Source organism: Daktulosphaira vitifoliae, unplaced genomic scaffold, assembly GCF_025091365.1.
Source record: "Daktulosphaira vitifoliae isolate Bord-2020 unplaced genomic scaffold, ASM2509136v1 Scaffold_1, whole genome shotgun sequence".
Classification (NCBI taxonomy): Eukaryota; Metazoa; Arthropoda; class Insecta; order Hemiptera; family Phylloxeridae; genus Daktulosphaira; species Daktulosphaira vitifoliae.
In genome coordinates this window covers 22925172-22952361 of record NW_026099572.1, presented here as the reverse complement: position 1 = coordinate 22952361, position 27190 = coordinate 22925172, and the positions used below count along the sequence as shown (strand labels likewise).

The window sequence follows — 27190 nt, the reverse complement described above, 5'->3', positions numbered from 1 at the left end:
ACTTAAATTTAATGGCTGACCAAAATTATAACATGTGGTCTAGCACTTTTCATTATACACCAATGAGGCCTATGATTCCAGCTTATGATGCTAGATTTGGAATACCTTTTCCTCCTCCAACTTTACCTTTTACACAAAACAGAGATACTGCTAAAACAACTCAACAAAATTGGATACAATCACCTTATCAGCATAGCAAATACGAGCCAAATGTAATCATCAATGAGTTTCCACCATTACCAGATGATATTGATGAAGAATATGTTCGCAAGAATTTGTGTACTGTTTTAGAAAAACCAAAAGATGAGATTTCACAATGGATTGAAAATTGGTCAGCTAATAAAATAAACAAAGAATATCCTCAAAACAACGATAAATCTATTAATGATGTTAAAGTTAGTAAGATATTAATATTAATCTTATTTTTTATATTAATTAAATTCTACTTTTTTTAGATAAATGATATTAGTTTAAAAATTAAAAAATGCAAAGTTTTATTTAAAAATATGAGCAACATAAAACAAAAACTTGAAGCCAATGTGTCAACAATGACCAAAAATGAATGGGAACGAGATTGTTCAATTTGGAAATCAAATAAAGTAGGTATTTATTTATGATAAAAATTATTTAGAAATTTTTTATTTTTATTAATAACTTGTGTTTTTGTTAAATTAAAAAAAAAAAATTATAATATTTCAAGGATCAGCTAGATGCAATCATCAATACTTTAAAATTAGATAAATATGATATATCAGTATTAAAATATAAATTAAAGAAACGAAAAAAAAAACGAAATAGGTTGAAAAATTCAAAAAAACATCTAAAAGTTTTAAAATTACAACTTAAAGATGAAACTGAAAACTTAAACGCACAGATTGAATCATGGCAAAATGCTATTAAAGATAACATTTTAAAGTTAAAATTGGTAAATTATTCTTTTTTTTTGTTATTTTTAAATAATTGTAGGCATACATATTTTTTAGATTGAAGAAACAAAATTTGAAACCAGTGCTGTTCTCAAATGTGTTAAAGGAAAAATAGATGATGCGAAAAATCAATTATCATTATTTGATAATTTGGATAAACTAAGAAAGTTTAGGCTTCAAAACTGTGCCAATCAAAGAAAAAATATCAGATTAGAAGAAATTCTAAGTTAATAACTTAATTAATTAAATATAAATAGAGTGATCCTTTTTTCATAAATTAACATTTGTACTCATATGTGATAGGAGTTCGGTTGAATAATGTTTCATGATAATCCTATCTGTAACTCACCCTCAGTCTATATTTTAATATTATAACTTCCAAAGTACTGGTCTAAAAATTGTTCTTGTCTAATCATTTTCTATTAATTAAGCTAGTTAAATATATAGATTTTTTATTTAATAAAAGTTTTATACCCTTATTAGCTAGAAAGGATTGAGTACTTAATAATTAATATATATCAAGAAATATATATGCAACTAAAAAGTAAAAAAGAAAATTTTCTCAAAATAATTTGTGTTTTGTATTTAAGTATTTTATGGCATACATATCACTCTGTATAAATAGGTGCAACTAAAATATAATTTTAGGGGGTGTTAAACCTTTATATAATAATAAAATGTGAATCTAATTTAAAAAAAAAAAAAAGAGAATTAAAGTTTTATGACAATTATTTGTATAGGTTAATAAGTGTAGAAGTAAAACAATTTCAAAATCGCATCGAAGCTAAAAAAAAAATCAAATGTTAATCAATATAAATGTAAATTTAATAGTTTCAAACTTCATTTTTATTATAAATGTATATTTTTTCCTTTATTTTAATTATATAATAATACTGACAATAAGTATAAAAGATAATAATGTGAAATTTAACAAGAATATTTTGAGAATGGAAGCCGCCAACTTACAATACTCTTATTGAATTGAATTTTTTTAACTAAACTATTATTTTTCACTATGATCTCTACATTACTTTTTTTTAATCTTAGAAGAATTACCAGGTATTGTTTAAGTGACATATTATACAAATGTTAGGTTGCTTAATAAGAGATTGTGGTATAGAGTCTAATGTTTTTTTGCAATTTGCAATACTGTTTTTGTTATTAGTTTATATGCAAGGTATAGTTTGAAATGTAAGATGGTCTTGTGATTAGTCGTTATATTTTTCTGTATAATTTGAATCTTACTTAAGTTAGTTTTGTTTAGTGATTCTGCAATTCGATTTTAGTAGTATTTTGTTATAAATATACTTAGTTATATTTATTAGTTTAATAATTGAAACAAGTCTTCATCAATTAGTTTTTTTTCTTATGTATAATTAAAATTATAGATAAATTGAAACTAATTTGGCAAGAAAAACTTACACTGTACCAAAATGAAGAATTGGAGTTAAAAGAGATGCTTGACAAATCGAAGATACAAAAAAATTTAATAAAAGAAATTGAAGATCAAGAAAAAATAAATGATTGGAACAAAGTTTTATTTGGTCTTGATATTAAGAGTGAAGTAATATTTAATTCGCCTGAATTATTTTTTAAAATAAGGTAAATAATTTGATTTTGAAATCAGTTTCGTCATGTTCATGTATAAATAATACTTACTAAATATTATTAAATAGTATTTTGTGACATATTTTTTTAATTAATACTATTTTTTCTAAATTTTTTATGAGTTTTTTACTAGTTTTAAAACAAATACGTGTAACAGAATTTAAAAAAATTCATTATCACTTTAAATTTAATTTAAAAATATGATACATGTTTTCTTTTTCGATTTTTATGTTTTAGTTTCTCGCCAATTTTTGAAATAAATAAATTTTTTTTTATTTCCTATGAATGATATAAAATAAAATATAACACAAAAATTTAATTTAAAGCTATTTTGCATGAAATAAGAAAAAAACATAATTTTTATTTAGTTGTATATTGCTTCTTTTGTGAGAAAATTCCTTTAAAAATATGGGGTGTGATTTTACAAAAATAAGTTAGTTTTAAAAAGAAGTGTCTAAATAAATAAATTAAAATTAGATTTATCAAATAAGTTATATGTAGTATATTTCATAAATAATTACTATTAATATTAGTTTTTAAAATTCAACTTGTTTAAATATAGGCAAGATTGGGATAAATATATTATACCTGAAAACAGTACACAAACAAGAAACAGTAGTTGTATACCAATAGGTTGGATAGTACCATCTTCACCTACCAACTTAAGCTGGGCTGCTCATTTAGAAAAGACAGATTTAAAATAAACCCATTTAAATACTTTATTAATAAATAATACTTTTATTATTATTACAATTTTCTTTGTCATTTTGTATAAATAGATATAAATTAACCTATATTTGTAGTATATTTTTTTGATTATCTTTATTCATCAATTTAATATCAGTTCATTAAATTATTCGAACATTTTTAAGATGTAAAACAATTCCTTTATATTTGGAAAACTAAAATGTTTGTAATTATTATTCTATTTTACAATGACTTCCAGTTTAAAAATGTGAAGGCATTAATCAAATTATGAATATAAAATTCATTTAACAATTATTTAATTAATATCTAAGTCAATTTTTCTTAGTATTAAAAAAATTATAATATTAAACTATTAATAATTCATTGATTTATAAATTATTCATAAAAAATATTCTTTTTAATTTAATGTTTATGAAATATCTTTTTTTTTTTTTTTAATTAACGTAGCCTATTAAAATTATTTTTTAACTTCTTGATATGGAGTCCATTTTTCATACCTCCATTCACGGTTTACCCTGAAAAAAAATATAAACAAAAATTTTAAAAGTAGTAAAAATTAAAATGTACAGATACAATATAGGTCCATAAGAACTAAATACTACTACATATTACATATTGTTTATATATATTTAATATATAAAATAATATAATTTAATATTATAATATTGTATCTAATATAACATATTTGCATATGTTTATAAATACTATTATCTTTCAAACTAAACTTTTAGTTACTTTTTTATTAATCTATTAGTGCAATAAGCAACACAAAAATAACTTATTCTGAAATTGTATATTACTCTTTTAAGATAAATAATTAAACAACATCCACACATTTTATAACAACTTGAAAAAAATGAATTTATTATATAGTCAAAAGTATAAGACTTAATTAAATATCAAAATATTCACCTCATTATTCATGCTACCATATATATTAGTATTTGTAAAGTACCAAATAATTTATTGTTCTTAATAGGGTATAAAATATTTTAACTATTATGTTATCTATTTGAAACAAACATTTTTTTCGTATTAAAATTGTGTCCAACTTAGAATGACTACAATTTTTTTGTTGGGACACTTATTTAATCAAAGTTGACAATCTTCAAATTATCATTTTTAATAATTTTAGTAACAATTGTTTAATGTTAAACCAATGTTAGGATTTTAGGTAAAAAATGTCATAAATAGATCGTTCTATTAGTAAATTCTACCAAAAGGCTTTCATTTGCATTCTGAATAATATATTCACTTCAGGTATATCCTTGAAATAACTCTGATATAGTTTTATCAGATAGGGAATTATTTTTTTTGTGCTGCTAATAAAATATTTAATCATTATATTATATTAATTATTATTATTTAAAATGTTTAATACACATTATTGTTAAGGTTTAACAAATTTAATATGAACACTTTTAAATTTAGTAGTACTGACACTTTAATTATAGAATAAAAATTATTTTAAATTATTACCTACCTACATTGATGTCCACATTTAGTGGCACTACAATTCTCACATGGATAAAAACATCCAGGACAAGTTATCACATTGCAATCACATAAATCTTTTTTGCTTTCTAATAATAAACCATTCATATTATAAATATTTTTGTCTTCATGCCTTGAAACATACATTTTGTTTATTTTTATATAATTATTTATTTGTCTAAAATATATATATATAATTAACACTTGCTTTTCACAATCCATTTTCATAATTCTTGCTCTTAATTTATCATTTGGGTCAGTATTCATACTTCAATGATTCAAATTTAAATCAAAACAATAAAAATTTTTTCTTATACTTAAAGATTATTGATTGCAGTTATCAAACAAACTAAGAGTAAATAGAAAGATTAGTATATTTTTTTTTATATTTGATGTATGAATATCGAGTTAACAGATATTAAGTTAATTCATAACTTCAGTGAAGTTGATTAACTGTTAAATGTGTCAAAAGATCAAAAAACGTTAAATTTGTAGAATAATAGTTAGATACTATCCAAACCTTTAATCTACGATTAAAATTATATTTGTAGTCTCTCCACAAATTATGAAATATATTTACAAATATACTATATATAATATCTAGTCTATGGTTTCTTGTAGATGTTTTAATTAAAGTGTTATCATATATATACTGGTGATTATCTTATCAATAACAGTTTTAGCACTCGATTTTGTGGTGTTATGGTAGTATGTAATATCTCCAAGTGTTGGTTAAAAAGTACAAAGAGATGTAAGGTAGGCAGAATTTTTTATGCTAATTGCAACCTTGTAAATGGCTAATTGAAGTACAATTATTATTCCATTACGTACGTATTCCTTATATCATAAATTTCGTTATCAAATCACATTTTATTCTGTAGTTCAACATAAATTATTAGACTGAGAAAAACTTCGAATTATTTATTAAGTTCATTATCCAATGTAAAATTAAGTTTTTTATTTAGGAGTTTTTTTTTTTTTAATCTCGTACAATGATTCAGTGTCATAGAATGCTATTCACTTTTATGAAGACTTATGTCTTCCTAAAGTAATTATATTAATTAATTCAGTTATACTATTAAATGTCCAATTATTACCTTGAATCGTGTTTCATAAATGAGTTAGTTGTTTCTTATATTGATACGCAGGAATATAGCTTGTGTGATCATGTTTCCTAACAAGGTAATTATAATTATATAAAAAATTACAATAATTTATTAAAACTTATATTTTATTTAAGTTCAATAATTTGAATAAATCAATACAATTTTTAAAGTACAATATTAATAAAGTAAAAATTTTTATAGAAATTTGTATTTTAATTAGATTTATTATTTTGAAATTTGTGTATTTTGATGTGTAACAAGTTTGATTCTACTGAAATCTTAACAATTGATGTTTTTAATAATCTATTTTAAAAATTTAATAGTATAAAATTTTATATTTAAAATAGGCTCTTCTTTTTTATAGGATGAGTCTTATTCAAAAATAAATTCTAGAATTCGTTTACGGACAAAATTGAATAAAAATCAAGATTTGTTACCAAAAAATTTAAAAGATATTCAGCTTAAACAATGGGATAACTCTAAAAATCTTAGAGAAACACAAGCAAGTCCATGTCATTTTCTTTTAGGAATTGCTTTTTCAGTTTTTGTATATATTCTACTAATAGTATTAGAAAAAAAATTACCAGAACCTATAACTATAATTAATGAGCATAATCATACTGGACGTTTTGTTGCTGAAAGAGCTAGAAATTACTTAATTGATTTGACTTCTATGGGACCTAGACCAGTTGGTAGTGAAGCAAATGAAATACATGCTGTACAAATGTTACTTAGTGAAATAAAAAATATTGCTAATCAAGCTAATCCAATGAAAAAAATAGAATGGGATCTACAAAGAGTTAGTGGATCTTTTTCCTTGGAATTTCTTGATGGCATGACAAATGTATATAAAAATGTTCAAAATGTAGTAGTGAGAATTGGTCCAGTTAATACTTCTCGCCATAGTTTACTCATTAATTGTCATTTTGATTCAGTTTTAGATAGTCCAGGTAATTTAAGTTCATAATTTTGAAATTATTGTAATTTTATCTAAAAAAATGTTTATACTTCATAATAGGTGCAAGTGATGATGGAGCTAGCTGTGCTATTATGTTAGAACTTTTACGTGTTTTATCGCGTCTTAATGAACCATTAATGAATAATATAATTTTTCTTTTCAATGGTGCTGAAGAAAATATGATGCAAGCCTCACATGGTTTTATCACCCAACATAAATGGGCTTCTAGTATTAGAGCATTTATCAATATGGAAGCTTGTGGTGCCGGCGGTAAAGAGTTACTTTTTCAAGTTGGCCCTAATCATCCTTGGCTTTTAGAGGTATCTAAGTTAAATAAAATAATTATGTGTGGAGAAATAAAAGATTTCTTGTTTTAATTAATATGAATGATGAACTATTATTATTAAACTAATAGTCCATTAATGTCTATCAATGATTCTTATGATGAGGATTCTTAACTATTAATATTTTAGGATAGCTGGCTACCATAAAATTGCTAACTATGAAATTCTTATATTTAAAGAAAAATCATATATCTATTATATCATTTATATGAATACTATTAAACAATTTTTTTTTTTTTTTTGCAAAATATATTTTTACTCTTGCGTTAATTGAAAAAAATGTATTATTTAGGCATACTCAGATTCAGTTCCTTATCCACTAGCATCATCAATTGCTCAAGAAATATTTCAAAGTGGGATTATTCCAGGAGATACAGATTATAGAATATTTCGTGACTTTGGACGTATATCTGGTATGATTATTTAAATAATATGAATAATCAATTATTATTAATTTATCCTTTTAAGGTCTTGATTTTGCTTGGTCTGCTAATGGTTACGTATACCATACTAAATTAGATACTGTTGATAAAATTCCCCTTGGAACTTTTCAAAGAACTGGTGATAATATGTTGCCATTAATTTTAAATCTTGTGAATTCAGATAAAATTTCTAACATAGAAAAATATAGTGATGGCAACTTGGTATGAATGCATATTTAATGATACTTAATAAAACATTTTCCTTGATAAGTAACCTTTTTTCATTTTAGGTGTTTTTTGATTTTTTGGGAATTTTTATAATTCATTGGAATGAAGTAGTATCAGACATATTTAATATAAGTGTTATTATTATTTCGTTTTTAGTTATTGTTTATAATGCTAACCATAATAATATTAATGGTAAATCTAATGATTTCAATAAGTAAATTGTAAATATTCAAAATTAACTATTTTATGTTTGATGTTTTAGGGTTTACTGCTATAGATTACTTGAAATCTTCATTAAAGTGCTCAAGCATAGTAATTTTATTATGGCTGGCAACATTAATAACGGTTGCCTTAATGTCTTTATTTATAGTTTTATTGAATCATTGTCTTAGCTGGTTTTCTCAACCAATCTGGCTATTTTTTTTGTATGTCATTCCTACAATGTTAGTGCCAATATTATTGTATAAGCTGTTGGGACAAAAATATTTAAAAGTAAATAATTTACAAAGTATCTTATGACTTAATAATATTTGTTATATTTTCTTATTCCTTTGTATAGTTTTCATTTTTGTCATAATCAACATAAATTCAATTTATAAAAACTTTATTTTGAAATGACATTATCAGTAAAATTGTTTTAAATATAAGAAAAATTTTTTTTTAAAGCTGTATAATTTTTAGATAGGATATTTAAATTAGGTACACATGAGTTTATAAAGATATGATAAAAGTAAAAATTTAGTGCTTAAATATATTTTTAAATAATATAGTTAATAATTATTTAATATTATTCTACTATATGGGCTTGTGCTATAAATTGTAGATCCAATTAATTTTGAAATAAATATTTTTTAAGGTTTCAAAAAAAAATGTATTTTTAACCAATTTTTCAATTTATTGCATTACTCGCGATGGCAATCAACTGTTATCTATAATAATACTTTTGCTGTGTGTATTATGTCAAGTAAGATCTGGATTTATAGTTGCAATTTTTATTTTATGCAATACTATAAGTACCATTTTACAAAATAAGTTACAGAAGAATTCGGACAGTAAGATTTTTATTATTTATTTAGAATTTTAACTAGTTATGTATTTTTGTATGCTTAGGTCATAAAATGTTTTGGCTACATATGGGATGTATGATTATTCCTTTCATTTTATCTGCATATATGATAAATGCAGCACTCGTGCTAGTTGTCCCTATAATGGGTCGATCAGGTTCTGGAAACCATGCAGAAACCGTTATGTCATTTATAACGTCAGCAATGTTTACTCTTGTGTATAGTTTTTATGTAAGTTTATTAAATAAATGTATTAGTCTTTATTATCTGTAGTGCAGTGATGTAATAAAGGAATGGTTTAGTCTCTCCTCAAAATTTTGAACAATAAAACTTTGCTTTTATAGTGTTAGAAAGTTATTGCAAAATTCCTAATTATTATATTCATTATTATTTTCACGTTTTAATGTGATTAATGATTAAAATATCTCATAATAAATTATACCTAAGGTTTGCATCCTAAATAATTTTTTATTGCTATTATTGATTTATATTGATATAATATACTTAAATAACAACAAGAATTACCTTTAATAAAAACTTATACCCAAATTAATGGCTTGATACAAATACAAATTTATCAGTTGAAAAGTGTTGGGTTGGGTTATCATAAACATATGATAAATGTACAGAATATTCTAATTAAATCACTAATAAATGAAATATGATCAGCCTTCCTCCACAAAAATAAACCTTTGCTTGGCTTCCTCACTATGTTGATAAAAAGAAAAATGTTACAATTATTTTTTTTTACTTTTTCGTGTATTGGATAAACATATTATAACATAAATTTATAAACACATTATTTTAATAAATTGCTATTGTTTAATAATATGTTCACTAATACAGTTATTGTATTGCATCAATCTGATAGTTACATTTATCTACATTGTAGTTAAATTTTCATGTTCTTAAAAATTATTATTAAATAAATCAATGCAATATAATTATTTTTATTTTTCAGAGTCCCTTGATATTTTTACTTCGCAAAACATTTACAGTGTTTATTACATTAGCACTGATACTTTTAGGTTCTATATTTGTCTTAATTTTTACTCCATATGGATTTCCTTACTCTGGGGAACATGATAATTTAGCTCCTCAGCGATTTATGGTGGCAGTAAGTTATTTTTCACAATATTATTATGTTTTTTTTTAAGTACATACACTGTTTTTAGCATGTTGAACGGAGTTTTTATAATTACAATGGTACTTTACGTGATATTCAAAATGGTATATGGATTGTAGACTTAGATGTTAATAGTCCTTACTCAATTCAAAACTATGTACCCGAAATAAATAGTGCACGCAAGATTGGCCATGAGGAATGTAGTAAAGAGCTGTACTGTGGTTTACCATATTTCATGCCAGTTATTTCATTCATTTGGTTTGTTATATATTTTATCTAACTTTTATACTTCTAAACTAGAAACCTCTTTTCAGGCAAACACATTGGATTGATTCGGAACCATTAGATGTTAAAATTCCCTTACATTTAAAACTGACTTATAGAGATCAGAGATTGAACAATATTCAGAGACTTACATTTTCAGTTGTTGGTTTGTACATTTAAAATTAACTTACATAAATATTTTCTGTAAATATTCTGTAGATATAGCATATTTGAATATTAAATAACAAGATATGTTTTCTATTAACTTCAATTACAATTTTATTAATTTGATACATGAGTTACAACCATATTTATGATTATAGTCAAACTCTAATTTTGATACATAAGTAAAATTGTATTCAAATATATTTTAAATCCTTTTGCTATAGTGTTTTTAATAGCTCTGCTGATTTTGTTGTTACAGATTAACTAATTCAAAATATGTTTATTTTGACTTAATTTATAGTTATAATATATATATGTATATTAATTTATAAATAATGATATTTTAAATTCAATTAATTTTTAAAAATATACCTAAGATTATTATTTTTTTATGAATAGAGTAGCACTCCTAACTTAGTATTGAGGTCTTTCAAATTTTTTTATTTTAACTTAAACAATAAAAATAGGATCTAATATTTAGATAATTTTTTTCCAAATAGAATTTAAATAAATAAATTTTAGAAATAGTATCATTTTATTTTAAAACATTTTAGTATGTGAATAAAAATTGTATAAACATATATTTTTTAGGTCCAGATCATATAATTTTAGTTATATCTCCTTATAGTAATGTTAAACTGAAAGACTGGAGTTTAAGTACTGATAAACCACTCCAAGGACCTAAATGGAATGAACAGCAAACTTTTTTTGTTTATTACTCTTGTGCTAATGATATTATGCCGTGGGACTTTTGGATTGACCTTGAGGTATAAAATATATCTACATAAAATAAACTTAGATTATAATTTTTTAGATGTTTAAATTTTAATTGTGATGTTTTTTGTCAAAATATAGGTACCAGTGAACCATGTTGGTCCTCAAATTGAAGTAGGAATTTCAGGACACCGTATGCATGGGCCACAGCAAATTTCACCCCAGTTGAATACATTTTTAAAGAAACTGCCTAATTGGACTACAAATACTGGTTGGACTTCTTCATATAAAGCTTATACTTTATAATTAAAAAAAAAAGTTTTAATATGCATAATCATCAACTAGGTAATCAATAATAGATAATTATTGATTTGTGATAATTTTATAGTATAGGGATAGTTGAATAAGTCAGTCAGTTATTTCTATTGAACAATTTATTTTACTACTTATAAAATATGTAAAATTAATTAATTTTTTTTTATATATAAATGCCATTAATATATATATATACAAGATTAAATATTACAAATGTTAAAAAAAAAGACTTTAATGCTGTATAATTTTTCTTTAACTAAGGATATTACTGGTAGACATAACTGTTGCATCAACAAGCAAATTATAATCTATGTCGGCTAATACAGCTAGAAAATAATGAAATTCACAAATTTAGTAGACATGAATATTAGTAAAATAATTATTATTTTTTAATAAAATCAAACCTTTGGCTGTAAGAAGTTCTAAAAAGGTATCTAAAGGTGACATTCTATGTTGTGATGGAAATACTAAGGTTGTACCTAAAATATGACTCAAATAAAACACAACTCATATATGAATCCTTAAATGTTATTTAATTGAAAATTTAAATTTAAATTTAAGTTATATTATCTGGAAATGTTTTATCAATTATTTTTCTAGTTAAAGAAATTGATATTCATTAGTTGAATAATATTCTTAATATTTTATTTCCAAGTCAATGAAGTAACATATACGGTTTTAACAATAAATAAATAAAAAATAGATTATTTTTAATACAGTATAAGAATTTTTTTCCCTTGAACTTCACAAAAAACTAGTATTGCTTTTTAAAGAAAAACAGTTATTATTTTTTATAACTATTTAAACTAGGATAGAAAATGATAATAATGACGAGAATGTAAGACACAGGATTAAGTGTGGGTGGTTGAAGTGGAAAGAAGCGTCTGCTGTATTACGCAATAAAAGAATTCCAATGAGGATGAAAGGTAAGTTTTATAAGACTAGTGACACCAGTTATGATGTATGGTTCAGAGTGTTGGATTGACAAGAAAATAGAGCAAAAAATGAGAGTAACAGAGATGAAAATGCTTTGATGAGTAAGTGGTGTGTCTAGAGAAGATAGGATAAGGATAAGATGAGAGAAAATAGACTTAGATGGTTTGGTCATATTATGAGGAGAGAGGAATTGGAAGCTGTAAGAACAGTTATATAAATGAATTTTGAAGAAAGAAGAGGTAGAGGAAGACCAAAAGAGATGGAGGGATGTTATTGAAAATGATATGAGCATGGCTGATGTAAGCATAGATGATGTAAGAGATTAAAGTAAATGGAAGTTTAGGATAAGGGTAGCCACTCCAAGTAGGTGGGATTTAGGCGAGAAAAAAGACGAAGAAAGAAAATGAAAATATAATATATATTTGTTGTAAACTTATTGGTCTCGATTGAAAATTTAATGAATACTATAGTAAATAAAATGGTGTGCGCTATTACAATTTTACATAGAAAAACTTTTGATTTGATTAGAAAATTTTTTTCTTTCTTTACCTTATTAGCTAATAGATTTTAAGTAATTTTTTTATAAAAATTTTGAATTTTGATGATTGTTCTTGGAATGAGTAAGTTATTTCAAGTATTCATTATCAATAGCATAATAACATTATAAAATAAGAGAATTTTTTAATAAAAAAAATAAACTATTATTAATATTCACAAACTTTGACGATATTTTGTATGGCGTCGTTGAGTGGGTCTAGAACTTATTCCACTCAAAATATCAGCAGTATGTTCTCGAGCTCTTAAAATTGTAGAAACTGAGTGTGACCATTGATTCATTAATCGTTTAGCACGAGAATGAGGCAAATTTTGTATAAGATCCAACTTTTTGACAACTCCTTCTTTATCGTCTACAATGTCTACAAATCATACATTATAGTTAAAACATTTAAACAAAACTAAAATATTGCAGAAATAATATTAAATGAAACTTAAGTAAATACTTAAATACTGTAAATATACTGTATAATCAAAAAATAATAATCCACAAGAAAATAACTAGTGATAAAAATAGCACCTGCTACTCATCACCTCTAATTACTTTAAATTGTTAATGACAAGGTAAATGAGAAAAAATTTATTTGTTTAAAGTTATTCCCAAATTAGCCGATTTTTCAAAATTAATTTATTGAATAAATAAATTATAAGTAAATCTTATTGTGATACTTATTTTATTTAAACTGAATTAAAAATACACAATTTTTTTTTTAAGAACTTATAATTATATAAAATTTAAAATAATACATTACGCACCTATTAAAATTTTTTTCATTACATCTATATTTAAAGAAAATGTGTTGCAGCGAATATGTTGATTAAACATATTTTGTGGTAAAACTTTATAACCAAGATATGTAATAAATGAAGAAAAACCTTGAGGTAAAGGAAAAGCTAATGTATCAATTGCATGAGCATAACGTTGTAATATTGTAAAGAGTGATTTGCGCTGATCTTCATCAATGGTATCACTAAAGTTATGAAATATTAATTGTAGAACTAGAATTTATTAGAAGTTAATTTATATACATTAACTGAAAACCAGTAAATTTCTGTAATCTTGTGTCTACACCGCCAGCTAATGTCAAATGAGCACACAGCAAACGTGAAACTTCTAACTGTGATGTAACATACTTAGTAGCAACTGCATGCACATGCATTGCATTAGGTTCTGACATTGATCTATTGCGTAATTTATTGGAGTGCATTGAACTTTGTTTTAGCAAATGCATACTTAATTCACGTAGATTCTAAAACATTGACAAAAAATCAGTAATAAATTATTGATAAATAAAATTAGATAAATTTACATAAATTAAAAATTGAAAGTTAAGTTAAAATTGTAAAAAATATTTAAAAAAAAATAAAGGAACAAAATATTTGCTGGATCAAAAGTTAGTAAAGATGTCAGATCCTGGTAGGAACTGTATGTAAATAATACATAAATGTAAATAGATTAGTATCATTTGCCACAATTAAGACACAATTGGTTAGTTAAATCACTTTTTCAATTTTTCTTGCAAATTCATTAAAATTTTAATGATATATACAGTAAATTTTTTAATGACATAATTTATTGAATACTTACAACTGATATAACATGCTCTTGTTTACTAGCAGTAGAAGTATCTACTTCAATAAAAGGTAAATTTGTAGAAAAAAATTGTAAGGAATGTGAAATTTCAGATATAGCAATGTTTGCCATACTATTGGCTAGCATAGAACCTCCAGGAGACATTGGTGTACAGCAACGTGACAATACTTCGGGCTAAAATATGTCAATTTTTATAGGTTAAACATATAAATGTATCAAGAAATAATAGTTTTTACTTGATAGCAAACTAATGAAATATTAAGTTTGTTAGCCACAGAAATGTTTGAAAAACGAGGAATTTCTGGTCTACTTGAAGCATTATCTGCTACTGTTGAACCACCTGGTAAAAGTTCCCATAACCTGGTCCATAAATCATCTCGGAAAGGAATTAATCGTTGACGGGGAGATAATAACATAACTCTAGGATTTTCTAAAGATTCTTGTATCAATGTTAATGTATGACCATTTATCTGTATTAAAATATATTAAATTAATAAAATAAATACTAATTATTATATTAGAAACTATATTGAAATAAAAATTTATGAAAAAAAAATGTAATCAATACTAGTTTATTTTGTTCCCTTCAAAAATATTAATAAAGTTACATTATTTTTGCTTAACAACTACAGCTTTTCATATACCAATAATGGTACGCATACCATAGGTTAAGAAATATTACTCCTATTAACCCAAATAAAGAAATAAAGTATTTATTAATATTTAAGTATTTTTTTTTTTAATGTATGATTACTTTCATTTCTAAAGGTGCAAAATAATTAGATATTGTAATTGGCAAGTATCTGGCAAGACCAACTGCATCTGATAGTAAATTTTGTTTAACTTGAGCATATGTATTTCCAATAAGAACTTCTTGTAGCAATTTTGAACAATTGATATTAACTACATTGTCAATAATTGAGTTCAAAAGCTAGATAATTTAATTATTAATACAACAATGGACTAAATATTATATACATCATGTGATTACTTGATGAACAATATCTGTATCTCTTCTATGAACCATAAAGTAGTGTAGTATAGCTTGTTGATTGTTCAAATTATTATCTGGTATTTTGAAAGCTTCAACCAAATGTTGTTTTGTAATTTTTACTTTATAAATAATTGCTGTAGATAAATCTATCACTGTTCCTGCACTCCCTATAGTTGTTGCTATGTTACTCCTTCTACATCTTTTTTCATTTTGATTGGGTACAACAATATGACAACTAGGTTCATGATCAGGACCAACATCTAATAATAGAGTGCAAAGATTCGGAAAATGAACCATGATATGTTGGTCTAGAAAAATTTTAATTATTTTAATCTTTTTATTTAATATAATAAAAATAATTATTTTTCATAGAAAAAATGATTTATTCTGTTAAAAGTTCTTAATAATCAGGAAAGTTTAATAAAAAAAAATGTTAAATAAAATTCAATATTTACCTCCTTGCATGGTGAATATGGGTCTTGATTCATATGCTAGATTTATAGGTATATTGGCTATATTACAATGAACTACATTGCCATGGTGAAGAAGAGTTACTGAGAATGCCATATTTACACTTTTCAAATCATTAGCAGCTAAAGGGGTACTTATGCCCTAAAATTTTACTATACATGTTATTAACGATAATAATAGTATTTAAATAAAATTATTATGTGTTAAGTTATGTAATAATAATTAAACTCTAATTTTTTTACTAATATTATTACAAAAACAAACACTTTTATTTTTAATAATATTATTGAAAGCTTGCTTATAAGTTATAATTGATTAAGTGTATACATTTTAAGAGAGTATTTGACTTCCAATTTTTTATGAATGTTTTTCTTTAAATTAAAGATTAATAACTTAACATTTTTAAAATTGTAGTTAAATTTAGTAACAAAATACTAAACTATTTAAATAATGTATTACTATGTATGTAATATAAAACACATTAAAAATCATAGTTGTAATATTATTTTCCTAATATTTTTTTTTTCCTTTTTTATTATTACAAGTAACAATAAATAATAATAATAGCTTGATAATTTAAAAAAATAGCGTAACAGTAGTTCACTGATATTTATTTAAGTAACTAAACAAATAATTCAACTGCAATTATTTAATTTATAAGCAATTATAGTATGAAACAAAAAAAGAATAAATTTATGCATTTATAGTTATCTTTTATTAGCATAGTTTGTATAGGAATTCTAGGAGATTCAGCCACCATAGTTACATTAAAGTCCCATACGAAAAAAAAAAAGATTTTTGGAAGCAAAACAATGTTCTGAGAAGCTTCTTCAGAACAAAGTGATTTGATCTTGTGAAACATTTTGTTAGTTGGCTAGGATGAACCTACAATTTTTTGCTTTAAGGATTTTCAAAACATATCTACTTTTAATTGTCTGTCACAATCCGATGAAGGAACAATTTTATTTGTGTCTCATAAGCAAAATTTCACATTTACTTTGGTTTTATTCTATCGTTTATTTCATAGATTTAATGATTTTCTTTCTAAAAACAAGTAATACTTACTTGGTATAAGTAATAATGGCAAACAGCTACAAAACCTCTAGCATCTGAAAGTACTCGAATATCCAGCATACTATCATGTACACATAGTGGAACAGGAATATCAAAATATCCATTTGGAAGATTTTCAGCTGTTTTACTTCTATTAGGCAAATTTAAAGGAACATTGAACTATAAATAATACTCTGAATTAATATCAAATAAAACATTAACATGCATAATAAAACAAATAATATTATTTTTCTTGATTTCTCTGAACATTTTTTATTGTACCATAGTATTAAAATAAAAAAAATAATAACTAATTAACAAAAATTCTGAAAAGTACTAACTTTAATTAACTATCCTTAAAATTTGGGAAATAAGTATACAACCTTACTTAATGGTATCTTTACTCAATTCTCAACACTAGTATTAAAATAATAATTTTACTCTGATCAGGCCAAAGTGTTTAAACCAAAGGGCTAGAATTACATTTCATCAACTGAAGAACTCAAATACAATCGTCCATAGATACTTATTGAAGATTGTACATTTAACAGCTTTTGAATTGTTAATATATTAGTAATGATATACTGCTAAAATCAAATAATGAATGATTTTCGGAAAATTCACATCAAGGCTATCCAGTTTTTATTTTATAGTGAATTCTAATCTACATTTATTTCTTATTTTTAATATTTGCTTAATAAAAAAAAATGTATTGCAATTTTTAATCATTATATTTAAATATTAAATTATTATTTGAGAAAATTTAATACTTGGAGTAGGTAACTGAAACAACAGTTAAAATATTAATCAACTCCAAATTGGCTATTTTTAATTTTTAAAATGATCATAAATTAAATTTTTTTTAATCAAAATATTATTCAAATCAAAAATAATTGAAATAAAATAGGATTAGAAGGTATTGAGTGGTAGATATTTTAACATTAAATTATCAAGTGTCATACTGTATATTGTTAGTAATTTAACAAAATTAATTTTTTATACCACCGTTTCATGATGAGGTTCGTCATGAAATTGCAGTGCTGATAGGCTTGCATCACTAGAATCAATGTTAGATGTACTTGAATAATGTATGTAAAATAGACACTGGTATTGCGGTTCCCATTGAGCCCAAGAAAATTGGTTTACTACTTTTTCTTGTTTTTTTACAATTAGTATGTTCTGTTAATTAATAATATAATAAGTATCATTATGTTAAGAGAAAATAAAAAATTTGTACTACAAGTATGAACTAGTAAAATTAATTTTAAAAAAAATAGTGGTGTATTTATGGAATGGGTCTTTGAAGTACCGACCACTCCATTTGACATAATTTATGATAAGGAAGGGGTAATAAAAAAGTGAACTACTATACTGTTCTATGACATAAAAATTATCTGGATTCCATAAAAAATATTTAAATACACCACTGCTTGGAAAGTAATAAGCATTATTTAAGTAAAACATAAATGGATATGATAATTATTATTACATTCCTTGCATTATATTTTGTACTAAATATTAAAAAAAAAAAACAGTATAAATAATTAATTTTAGCCATAAAGTCATAACATGAGTTTTGTTATAAAATTAAAAAAAATTTAATAAAATATGTATATTTTCACTTCAGTTTGCTACTTTATCTAATCTGTAAATTATATTGAACTTGAAAAAAGCCATTAACTTCAATACTAAAAAAAAATACTGCTTCGTTCAAAAGGTGTTTTTTTTTTTAATTTAAACATAGACTATTAAAGAAACAATAAAATATTATCAATATATTTTTTATCAAAAGAGCTACAATAATACAGATAAACAAAAATGTATTAAACTACAGCATAAATGTATGAATATGCATTAAACCTTTAAGCATGCAAATAACCATTTTGATAAATGAAAAAATAATTGGTGAATGAATTTGGCCAAACTTGAACATTTAAAAACTTTAAAAATTAGGGACATTTTATAAACATTGGCATATAATAATTTCAATTATTCTTTTTAATAACGTGCACTAATAAAAAAAAAATACAATGGCAAACACCAAACTGTAAAAAACACTAACTGTATTTCTTAATATTTTAACTGTACAAAAGATAAAAAATTAATTATATAATTCTATAGATGTATATATATATTATTTTAACATTAAGTCCTTTAAAAATGAATACTATATATTTTATTACATACAATTGCACATATAAAAAAGTAACATATTTTCAAAGTTGTTCTTCAATGGTCAAGTTGAAAAATCTCATAAATCATTATTTATTAATTTTATAAGAGAAACAAAAATAATTTTGATTTTGAAATTGTTGCAAATTATTGTTTCGATTACATAAGTTTGAATGATAATTTCTTTTTTAGTGATATTACTATATATATAAATATGTTTAAAGTGCACAATTGTATTAATTTTTTTGTTATTATTAATAATTAAAAAGTATAAATAATTAATGTACTCAAATACAATTCAATATTTTTCAAAAAATATATTTTTTCAAATATTTGAAATGTTAATAATAATTATAAAAGTTGCTTAGTGGTTTACCACATAGCCAATGACTTTTAACAATAAAGTATTAACTACTTTATTGTTACAAGTTAAACAATTTTGTTAAAAATTTTTGTGAACCCTAATATTTTTATTGAATTAAATTACTCTAAAAACACGAAATTAATTTTCAAATAATTATTTAATCTATGAAAACACACCTCATTGAAATTTATTATATTTTCTGCCAAGTGGTAAAGTATGATAGCTAATATGAAAAGTATACATTTTAGTAAAATTAAAAATTTGATATCCATAAGGTAATAAATATATAATAATACACATTTTAATTATAATTTATATTTATATATAAGTCAACCAGGAATAGATCATGTTCTAGTACTAAAATAGTTTAATCATTTAATGAAATATATAATACTAAAAAATAATATATTTTTTTCATTAATTCTGTAATTTATTTGTTTGCTTGGAGCTATAAAGATTTAACCATTTTCTTGACAACAAGATTTTTTTTAAGAGAACATTTAAGTATAAATAGATTTTAATTAAATTAATTATATTATATGTAAATACATTTAGAAGCTAAGTTGGCTTAAGTCAAAGGCAACTTTTTTTTAGGGAACGCAATTTTTATTTTAAAACATATTCCACTAAAAATTTAAATATAACTATATTATAGATTAAAATTAATGGTTTAGATACTATAGACATTAACACCGTACAGTAAAATTATGTATGGCAGATGTCATAATAGTTTTAAGGGATAGATAAGTACTAGAACAATGTATAAACCCCATTCCCTATATTAAAATTTGGGTATATTCCTTTTGTTGAGAATTTTGATAAGTGACAAGAAAATGGGTGTTTTTTTTAAACTATATCACAAATTATTATAAATAACAATAACTTACATGTTTCATGGATAAACAATAGAAATCTTTCATTTTCAGACTGCTTTCTTTTTTTATATAAAAATTGTACCATTGTTTGTCGAGGACTACTTATATTTAAATTCATTGGGACTGCATTTGATTGTTTTAAATTTAAAAGAAATGCATGATAATAATCTGTATGTCCTTCAAACAATTCTTTAGTAATGTAAGCTTAAAAAGAAAAATCAAAAAAAAAATGTACAGGTATTCAATATATGACTATTATAATATGATTACAAAAATGGCTATTAGTAGTTATTTAACATTTTATTTAGTTAATTATCCTTCTTATTGTATAAAAATAAATATAGGATTCCATTTAACTTTTAAAAGTATCTATAAATATATTTTTTTGTTTATTATAAACTTAATATTTATTATGAATTTAAAAATAAATAGAATTATAATTGTTTTTTTTTTTATAAAAAAAATCACATACAACAAAAAATCAGGAATAGTAATTGTAATAAATCACATTATATATAAATCAATAAGTACTTGAACTTTACTGATCAATATTTATTTAATAATACCTAATAAGTAAAATCAATAATTTTTTTTAATTTTATACCAAATTTATAAAATGTATTTTTTAAAATACTCTTTATTATAATGTGAATTTTTTCAAGAATTCACAAATATTAAAAAAAAATATTAACACGTTTATGGACAGTCACTGCTATAGCAGTCATTGTGTTTTAAGTCATAATTTCACTACAACTGCTATAACAGTCATATGGTATAATAGTCATATGGTTATACGAGTAGAAAAAAGTCACGAGTGGACTACAACTGCTATAGCAGTTACACTTTTTATTGTTTTCATTGTTTTTGTATCATATTTATAAAGAAAAAAGCTCTGATGCATTTTTTATTCCAAACAATTATTAATGAGATATTAAAGTGAATCTATAATTACAACCAAGAGCGTAACTGCTATAGCAGTCATGTCCGTCAATGTGTTAAACAATTTTTTATCCAGGGACTAATTTTTTAAATTTATAGGTAACCTATAGTGTTCATAAAATTGATAAAATTTAATAGTTTAAGATAATAATATCCTGTTAATAACTAATTTTTAATGATAAAGAGTATCTAGTAAATATTAAAATTATAATATTTATTTTTAATTTTAAAATATTTATCAATTAAATGTTGATTATATTTACACAGTTAAATATTAAAAATTAATTGAAAGCATTAGATAAAACTCCAATGTTTTTAAAACTCAATTTTCTTTCTGGAAAATTATAATTGTAAATTCTGTTTCCTCATTTGATCATTATATAAATTAAATAAAACTAGAACAAATATTATTAAACACAGAGACACATCTAAAAATAATTATAAAGAAAATTTAATTCTGTTATTGTTTGAGTTACTCATAAATTTTAAGCTGTTGCACAAGAAATCAATTACATTTTTAGTCTTTAAAGATTTAATTTATTTAAATCAAATAATTTTTTTTTAAGTAAGAATTTCAAATGTAAAATATTTCCATTGCTCCTTAAAGTTATAAAATAACTAAATTTAATATTTATTTGTTATAAATCTCAAAGTTTTATAGAAGTTTTTTTTAAAGATAAAAATGAATAGAACATTTAATGCTTTAATTGTAAATAATAAAATTATACATTAGTGTAAATTACCTATAACAGAATTCTTGTAGTTTATGGAAGCTTGAATAATGTTAATTGAATGTTTAAGTGTAACTAACACCTGTTAAAAGAAAAATATACTTACACTTATACAAATATTAAAATATTGTAAGTATAAATTGAACTTTTACACTTTTGTGCATAAAAGATTCTATTTAAACAAACTAGGATTAATAATGCTGAAATTAATGAAACATATAGTTCAATAATAATAATAATAATAGGAAATTTAAATGTATGATATAATTATTTAATAATTAAGGTAACCAGTTGAAAGATAAAGGGTTTATTACAATAAGGAGATTATTTGATTATTTAACGTCATCTCTATAATCTATTGCTTATGCCAGAGGACAGGAAAACCTACATAGTCCAGTGCAATAAAATCGAACTCTGGTATTTACATGTCAGGACACAAGGTGTTACTGATTGAACTAGATACCTACCTAAATATGAAGATATATCCATATTTTTTTAGATTTATAAAACCATAATTAAGTTTTTAAATCCTTTGTGATACAATGGAGGCTTGGTCTTTTTGTTAATTAATTTAATTTATTAACTATTTGAAAACTTTAGTGCAAGTAAATTAATTTTACTGGTATCAATTCAAAGTTATTTTTATTAATTACCTTCTGTCTACAGCAAGCCCCACTATTACTTTTTTTTTTTAGTTAATTACGCTATACTTATGGTAAAATCTAATATTTTTTTACTTGTATTTTATTTATTGTGTAAAAAAACATTCCAATGACAGTGGAGATTTCTCTGCCTTTTTTAAGATCCCAACAAAGAAGAAATTCTCCATTTTGTTCTTGGCCTAAAATCTTACATTTTTTTAAATCTGTAAAAAAATTAAAATAGTCGATATAAATAAGTAAATATTATTTTCATACAAAAAAAAAGATTTAATTTTTAACCTTCTTTGTCAATTTCTAAGAGCTGTGCAATTACATAGGAAATATCACATATTTTATGAAATATTGAATTCATTATATTTAAAGGAAATTATGTAACGTAAATGCTTTAAAATGTAGCTTTAATGTTTCTATCTAAAGTAATCTAAAAATACAAAGGATACAATTTAATATCATAATTACAATATCATACAATTGTTTTAGTTGATTTAAGTTATTAGAGCGAAAAACAAAAGCTTATCAGTTTTATATGGAGGAGAGTTTTTTGAAACGGACTTCCAGGGAAAAGGCACTTAAAAGATAACCCAAGCACCCGTATAGTTATCAATTTTCATATTACAGATCAATATACTATGATTGTTTTTCAAGTCCATATTTTTGATGAGATTACTTTTATTACTTTTAGGTGATTTAACAAAAATACAATATATATATATATAAAACGGCCTTAAGAGATGTCATATATTCATTTATAACTATAGGAGTCATTAGCAAACTTGTGCTATAAAAGACATTTGTGTATATATTTTTTAACTAATCAAAAACTACGAAAACAAAGTATTTTATGATTTCAACTATGGTTAAATTTTTTCTAGATAATCTAAAATAAGAGAAATAAAAAAAAATCCTATAGATAATTTTGTGATATTTTTGTTGATTCATTACTGCAAAAACCAGGGACTATAGACCGCAGACCTATATAGGTAAAGACATTAAAGGGCCCATCATTTTTGGCGTATTGTTGATAAAAAGAAAAAAATTTTGTTGATATTATTAAACAACACACTGGGTACAGTAATATTTTTTAAGATAACAGTTTAATGCATTTTTACTTATGTTAGTATAGTACAAGGTCAAAGGGACACATTCCTTTCTCGATTGTGTTGTTTTATTCAATGCAGCCTATTGTATACATGTTTACAGTTTAGTAGAGATGGGATTTTTGACTCACTCATATGAATTAGTTCACTCAAATGAGTTGACTCACTGAGTCAATTCCAAATCCCAACTGCCAAATCGTCGAATCTTTAAAGGCGCGATTATGATTCGTGAGTTGTAGAAGTTTGTGGAACGCGAATTACAACTCGCAACTCGCAAGGCATACTTATAGAGTGCCTTCTAAATGCGCCTTAATAGTTATCTTAGCTAGATTAATATCAAATATGAAATATCAATGAATTATTGTTTTACACAAATGTGAATAATAATTTATTTTACTCATTGTAAATAATTATTATTTATACTACTATTGTAAAATGAAATGTAATATTGCTATCAATAATTTTTTATTCATTATTTGTTTATATATATTGGAATTAAATTAAAGCGCGAAAGAAATGAGAATCAAATTCAAATTGTATGTATATTATGGAAAAAGTAATTGGTTATTACTAATTAATAATTTTATGAGATAATGGGCCTCAAACCCTGATTTTTACCTATAAGATGGTTGAGCTAATTTTAAATTAAAACTTCTAATCATTCAATAGTTTGATTCCTTTTTTCTTCTGTTAAAATTTTAGATTCTCAATACATACCCACAATAGTTACATAAAAAGTAATTTATTTGGTTATTTGATATTTATAAAATATTTTTCTATTAAATTGTTTAATATTTTTACTAATTATATTTAAATTTGTTAATTATTATTGAAATAAAGAGTAAATTTAAAATCTAAAAAAACTATTTTTTTATTATTAACATCAACACATAGATTTATTTATGTGTTAAATTAGGTATACAAATACAATGTAGGTATTATCTATGTTTAATATTTAGTGCATGCAGTGAGAAAAATAGGTCTCTTCTCTCGTATATTTCAAAATTTTCTTGTATGCAATGACAGGTCTATTCTTGAATGAATATTGTTCTAAAAACTGGCATAGTATAATCTAGTCTCATTTATTTAAAATTTTACTCATTGTGTCAACGCTGTTTCCTGTGATTACAATAAATCTTGTGCACAAAATCGAAAATTGTGAAACACTTTATTTAATTTACGAAGGTATTTTATTTCATTTTAAAATGAATAAATCAAGTGTTATTTGTGTGGGGGGAATTTGGGATTTTTTTCAACTTGAAGCAGTTAATATTCATGTAAAGTGTGGACTTGGTCGTATAAAATTAAAAAATAATCATTCTTCGACTTCAAATTTAATTAGACATATTAAATCTAAGCATCCATTAGTAAATTTATTAAATAGACTCATGTAATAGAAGAGACTATTGATGACCCAAATATTACTCCATCAATTCTACTTCTGTAAGTTAAATCTATATATCACAATTCGCATGATTCAGAATTTATTGATAAGACGTTTTAAACTAAATTCAATTCTTAGTAGTCCACACTGAGTCATTGAGTCACAGTACCATGGCACACTGATTCAGCTCATTCAGTTCACCTAAAAGAGTCAACTTTTTGAGTTGACTCACTCACGAACTACCCATCCCTACAGTTTAGTTGTAGTTCGTTGTCTATCGAATAAAGTGACCCTTTCCCGTACACCTCTTATATTATATGTTTTGATATTTTATATTATACACTATTATATTACGAATAATTTTTAAATCTTTTAATTGCATAACCTATTCCTAATCATTAATAACATAAATTACAACACTTATGTCTGCCAATAAATGTATTTACTTTAAATTAGCAATTCTCATCCTTATTATTTCCAAATATTACCTTTAAACTATTTTTCATCAAACCAAAAATAATAAAATCAAATTTAAGGAAGTAATTAAAACTTTTTTAAATACTTGTGAACCACCACCCATAAAAAATTCTGAATACAGCACTTTCCCTAATAACTTTTTTTACCTAAACTCAAAAATAAATATTTTGTATTGAGTCTTTAAATACGAAACAACAAAATAATAAAAATAATTGGTTGTATATGAAAATAATATTTATTTTAATAATAATGTTACGTTTTTTTAATAGAGTGACATTATTTTACTATACATCATCATATTAACTACAAGCTTTCCATGTACCACTTGTGGTACACACATAGGTTGAGAGACGCTACCTTAAATCATTTTCATTTCTAGAGTAGTGAATAATGCATCAGTTTTACCATAAGATGATTTTATTATTGAAGAATTTGGGGTTATGTAATGGGTAATTTTTACTTTTCAACAAGGCTGTAAAAAATCCCAATATATGTCCCTACCTCATGTAGTGAATCAAAAAAAGAAAATATAATACTTTATTGTATTAATAATATTATTACTCGGGGTATGAGTACGAGGGTCTGTAAGAAAGATAGAAGATGATAGAAAATAAAGTGATCTTTATTTTATTAATATGGGATTCATTATAATTAATTGTCAATTTTTAAATATCAATAATGCCACGAGTTTTGACGGTTATCGATGATAGGTGGGATTGAGTCACCTCTTGTGTCTACCCAGAGTGGTATGGTGGCTATACATATAAACCTCCAACCTAACTCCTGAAATATACACGTGTCAACGATATAATTCTGCCAAGTAACTCTGTACAAAAATTATCGATTTATTAAATTTACTTGGAATATTTATTATTATTGATAATCACTTGATTTTCCTGTATGATAATCTATGTACTCGTAAAATTTAATTCTAAACCTTATTTATTTTTGGTGAATTTATTAGATTCGTACCTTGATATTTTCTGCGATACTCTTAAATAAATAGATGTTGTATTTTTTGTACAAATATAATTGTGCTGACGGCGGATCACTTCTTGCATATATTTCGTTATGTGGAATGATCGAGCGTAGTGAGTGCCTCTGTGAATATCTGACTGCAATTGTCTCTGAATGCTCTTTATTTTTGGCTTTTTATATTAAATTTGATCGTGGTTTAAAGGCAAGAAGTGATCACCGACGCCACCGTTATTTCTTTATTAATCGTAATTTATTACATTTTCATCAATAATGATCTACATACTATAAAATACTATCATATCTTATATAATAATTTAGACATACTTTATTACCCTACATCTTATGTGCTACCATTACATATTGTTTATTATTTCCTATTTGTTTTATATAATTAATATATGCTTTTTTCTACGAAATTTCATTAGTATATTTAAACATTTAAAAGGTACATATATATATATATATA

The 27190-nt window shown here is 23.6% G+C and overlaps 4 protein-coding genes across 7 annotated transcripts in view; 2 read left to right on the top strand and 2 right to left on the bottom strand.

Moving 5' to 3' along the window:
- The first annotated feature begins 11 nt into the window (after nucleotides 1-11).
- On the top strand, nucleotides 12-3330 carry LOC126895418 (programmed cell death protein 7-like). Its single transcript, XM_050667254.1, has 6 exons — nucleotides 12-395; nucleotides 456-599; nucleotides 701-925; nucleotides 984-1152; nucleotides 2315-2528; nucleotides 3097-3330. The coding sequence occupies exons 1-6, from the start codon at nucleotides 12-14 to the stop codon at nucleotides 3236-3238; spliced, it is 1278 nt and encodes a 425-aa protein (XP_050523211.1). The 3' UTR covers nucleotides 3239-3330.
- Nucleotides 3098-5351, bottom strand: LOC126895424 (ARL14 effector protein-like). The gene is made up of 4 exons (XM_050667261.1): nucleotides 5257-5351; nucleotides 4945-5085; nucleotides 4726-4869; nucleotides 3098-3757 (listed from the first exon to the last, which is right to left on the bottom strand). Exons 2-4 carry the CDS (start codon nucleotides 5001-5003, stop codon nucleotides 3700-3702), a joined length of 261 nt encoding a protein of 86 aa, XP_050523218.1. The 5' UTR covers nucleotides 5004-5085; nucleotides 5257-5351; the 3' UTR covers nucleotides 3098-3699.
- A 72-nt stretch (nucleotides 5352-5423) lies between these two features.
- LOC126895413 (endoplasmic reticulum metallopeptidase 1-like) lies at nucleotides 5424-11562 on the top strand. Of its 2 annotated transcripts, none has more exons than XM_050667247.1 (14): nucleotides 5424-5492; nucleotides 6207-6792; nucleotides 6861-7120; nucleotides 7437-7557; nucleotides 7613-7788; nucleotides 7857-7986; nucleotides 8057-8286; nucleotides 8651-8846; nucleotides 8905-9089; nucleotides 9820-9975; nucleotides 10034-10242; nucleotides 10299-10414; nucleotides 11005-11180; nucleotides 11269-11562. In XM_050667247.1, the coding sequence occupies exons 1-14, from the start codon at nucleotides 5439-5441 to the stop codon at nucleotides 11431-11433; spliced, it is 2760 nt and encodes a 919-aa protein (XP_050523204.1). In that variant the 5' UTR covers nucleotides 5424-5438; the 3' UTR covers nucleotides 11434-11562. The 2 variants fall into 2 exon arrangements, with proteins under 2 accessions (XP_050523204.1, XP_050523205.1); XM_050667248.1 differs by lacking the exon at nucleotides 5424-5492 and adding an exon at nucleotides 5599-5918.
- A 77-nt stretch (nucleotides 11563-11639) lies between these two features.
- The window catches only part of LOC126895415 (protein pigeon), a 19333-nt gene continuing 3782 nt past the window's right edge, over nucleotides 11640-27190 (bottom strand). The window contains exons 1-18 of one of the 3 annotated variants that reach the window (XM_050667251.1): nucleotides 23229-23362; nucleotides 23068-23089; nucleotides 22864-22991; nucleotides 22139-22208; nucleotides 20469-20660; nucleotides 19758-19804; nucleotides 18048-18224; nucleotides 17058-17225; nucleotides 15977-16133; nucleotides 15519-15829; nucleotides 15282-15458; nucleotides 14764-14997; nucleotides 14522-14701; nucleotides 13963-14183; nucleotides 13690-13904; nucleotides 13098-13295; nucleotides 11847-11921; nucleotides 11640-11768 (exon numbers count right to left, since the gene is read on the bottom strand). In XM_050667251.1, the coding sequence (XP_050523208.1) occupies nucleotides 11695-11768; nucleotides 11847-11921; nucleotides 13098-13295; nucleotides 13690-13904; nucleotides 13963-14183; nucleotides 14522-14701; nucleotides 14764-14997; nucleotides 15282-15458; nucleotides 15519-15829; nucleotides 15977-16133; nucleotides 17058-17225; nucleotides 18048-18224; nucleotides 19758-19804; nucleotides 20469-20660; nucleotides 22139-22208; nucleotides 22864-22893 (2526 nt within the window). In that variant the 5' untranslated portion in view covers nucleotides 22894-22991; nucleotides 23068-23089; nucleotides 23229-23362 and the 3' untranslated portion in view covers nucleotides 11640-11694. The other 2 variants (XM_050667250.1, XM_050667252.1) reach the window with 2 other exon arrangements.

Excerpts from the sequence above, each read along its gene's own strand:
- LOC126895424 (XM_050667261.1), bottom strand. The coding sequence starts at position 5,003 with ATGAATACTGACCCAAATGATAAATTAAGAGCAAGAATTATGAAAATG. Across the intron at positions 4,870-4,944 it reads ATGAAAATGGATTGTGAAAA|GCATGAAGACAAAAATATTT; the intron begins GCAAGTGTTAAT and ends GTATGTTTCAAG. Across the intron at positions 3,758-4,725 it reads AAATGTGGACATCAATGTAG|GGTAAACCGTGAATGGAGGT; the intron begins GTAGGTAATAAT and ends ATTTTTTTTCAG.
- LOC126895413 (XM_050667247.1), top strand. The coding sequence starts at position 5,439 with ATGGTAGTATGTAATATCTCCAAGTGTTGGTTAAAAAGTACAAAGAGA. Across the intron at positions 7,121-7,436 it reads ATCATCCTTGGCTTTTAGAG|GCATACTCAGATTCAGTTCC; the intron begins GTATCTAAGTTA and ends TGTATTATTTAG. Across the intron at positions 11,181-11,268 it reads ACTTTTGGATTGACCTTGAG|GTACCAGTGAACCATGTTGG; the intron begins GTATAAAATATA and ends GTCAAAATATAG.
- LOC126895418 (XM_050667254.1), top strand. The coding sequence starts at position 12 with ATGGCTGACCAAAATTATAACATGTGGTCTAGCACTTTTCATTATACA. Across the intron at positions 1,153-2,314 it reads CAGATTAGAAGAAATTCTAA|ATAAATTGAAACTAATTTGG; the intron begins GTTAATAACTTA and ends TTAAAATTATAG. Across the intron at positions 2,529-3,096 it reads GAATTATTTTTTAAAATAAG|GCAAGATTGGGATAAATATA; the intron begins GTAAATAATTTG and ends GTTTAAATATAG.